Source organism: Metarhizium album (assembly GCF_000804445.1).
Source record: "Metarhizium album ARSEF 1941 chromosome Unknown scaffold_81, whole genome shotgun sequence".
Classification (NCBI taxonomy): Eukaryota; Fungi; Ascomycota; class Sordariomycetes; order Hypocreales; family Clavicipitaceae; genus Metarhizium; species Metarhizium album.
In genome coordinates this window covers 3,751-5,575 of record NW_024467655.1, presented here as the reverse complement: position 1 = coordinate 5,575, position 1,825 = coordinate 3,751, and the positions used below count along the sequence as shown (strand labels likewise).

Below are 1,825 nucleotides of genomic sequence, written 5' to 3'. Positions count from 1 at the left end.
GTCTGCCAAGCTCTCTTCCACTGGGCATAGCCCTCCGATTCTCCGAAAGTTTTGGGATTGCCAAGCTCAAATTGATTCTCACAGGTTTTGAAACATGAGAAGTCGATGGAGCGAAAGACAGGAAGATACATTGACGACAAAGCTTTGCACTTCTACTACGCGTCCACATGGATGTAGACGTCGTCCCTGAAATGGTTGCCGCCTCCTGCCATCTTACACCTCTTGGCCAATTCTACATAAACCGCTCTGCAAACCTTGCCTCTCACTGTCTCATCAAAATCCTTGCTTTGCCAGGTGATTCTCAAGAGGTCTTTTGCCCTTCGCACAGTAGAGGCTTGTGCGTCCCTAACCTCATAGATGAAACCTGCAAGCTTCCTTTCATGTTCACCCTGAAGACCCTCTATTGGTGCCAAATCTGGCGAATTACCGGGATGGTTTACAAACACGATACCTTGCTGTTGAATCTCGGGCTGCAATAGCTGTCTGGCTTTCAGATGCGGTCCATGATTATCCTCTTGTATCACCACTCTCCTGCCTGGGTTGCGTCTACATATCTCGCGATAATAAGGAAACAAGAGCTTCCTGTACACTTCGAAGGCATACCACACAAAATTGAGCTTCTTGGTCCCTTCCTTTATATCATGGCTCTGGTAAGGAAAGAGACGTTCGACAGTCCATTCCTTGGGGCCGCCGCTGTCGTTGGCGTTGGCACGCATCCATAGACGTTTAATCTTGACCTGTGTGTTCATCCAAACAAGGTACTGGTGTTCGGGCGTGCCATGGACTCTGGCATTGGCACGCTGTTCATCGGTGATTCTCCTCGCTTGCGCATTACACTCATCCAGCTGCTTCTGCAGCTCCTCGGAAGTTTGGTCCCGAAGCTCCCAGACAGTCCAGGGTCTCTTCACAGAACAGTCGTCACCACAAGCAGCAGCCCATTGTTCGAGTTTGAAACGTGTCGGTGCACAACTTTGGTACGAGCTCGTGTTTATTGGTAAAGTCACATGCCGGTCGGGCGTGCCGCCAAAGTGATAGGCCTTCTCGTCACAACATATGATAATTGCCTCTGCCTGCTCCAGCTGTTCGACCTCAAAGAGATATGCCTGACGTTTTGCAATGTTGGCAGCGCTGAGCTCGTTGCGTCTGTACACACGGTGCCGCGTGTATACCCTTTGGTCCTCTGGGTCAGCAGCACACTGCTCAGAGTCTTGCAAGATGTTATACACCTGCTGAACTCCCAGTGGTCGAATGTTCTGGTCGATCTCGCCGAGTACCTGGCGTTCCCTGAGAAAACGGTTGGCTGCGTTGTCCATCGCCTGGTATGGGTGTTCTCGAACACCTCTTCGGACAGTGAGAGATACCTCATCGCCAGGATCAGCCCTCCTTGGTCTGCCACTACGTGGCTGAACACTGACCGCCGCTTGTAAATCCGCCAGATCTGAAGTTGGACTGCGAGCTCTTGCGGCTCGGACGAGATTATGCACAGTCGATCTTGTCAGGTTTAATCGTCTCGCGATTTCGACTTGAGGCATTGACAGATCAAAAGCGTATGCAATGGCGCAATGACGCTTCCAAGCTGGAGTTTCAGGGCCTCTTCCCATGGTGTCATGGAACTGTTGCAGAGGGTGCTTCTGTAGTGGCGACGGTTCTCAATACAGCTGAGGATCAGTTCCGCCAGCTTGTAGGTGCGGATAGCCCCGTAGCTTGGCAAAATCCCAAAACTTTCGGAGAATCGGAGGGCTGCTGAGAAAAGCGGCCGCAACCGAGTACAGTAAGGCACAATTCATCAATCAATCAATCATCAATCCGGGTTCATCCATACCTG

The 1,825-nt window shown here is 51.2% G+C and overlaps 1 protein-coding gene across 1 annotated transcript; it reads right to left on the bottom strand.

Moving 5' to 3' along the window:
* Positions 1-155: 155 nt before the first annotated feature.
* Positions 156-1,601, bottom strand: MAM_08449 (uncharacterized protein; the record flags this gene model as incomplete). The annotated part of the gene is made up of 1 exon (XM_040827246.1): positions 156-1,601. The coding sequence occupies one exon, from the start codon at positions 1,599-1,601 to the stop codon at positions 156-158; it is 1,446 nt and encodes a 481-aa protein (XP_040674757.1).
* Between the last annotated feature and the right edge of the window lie 224 nt (positions 1,602-1,825).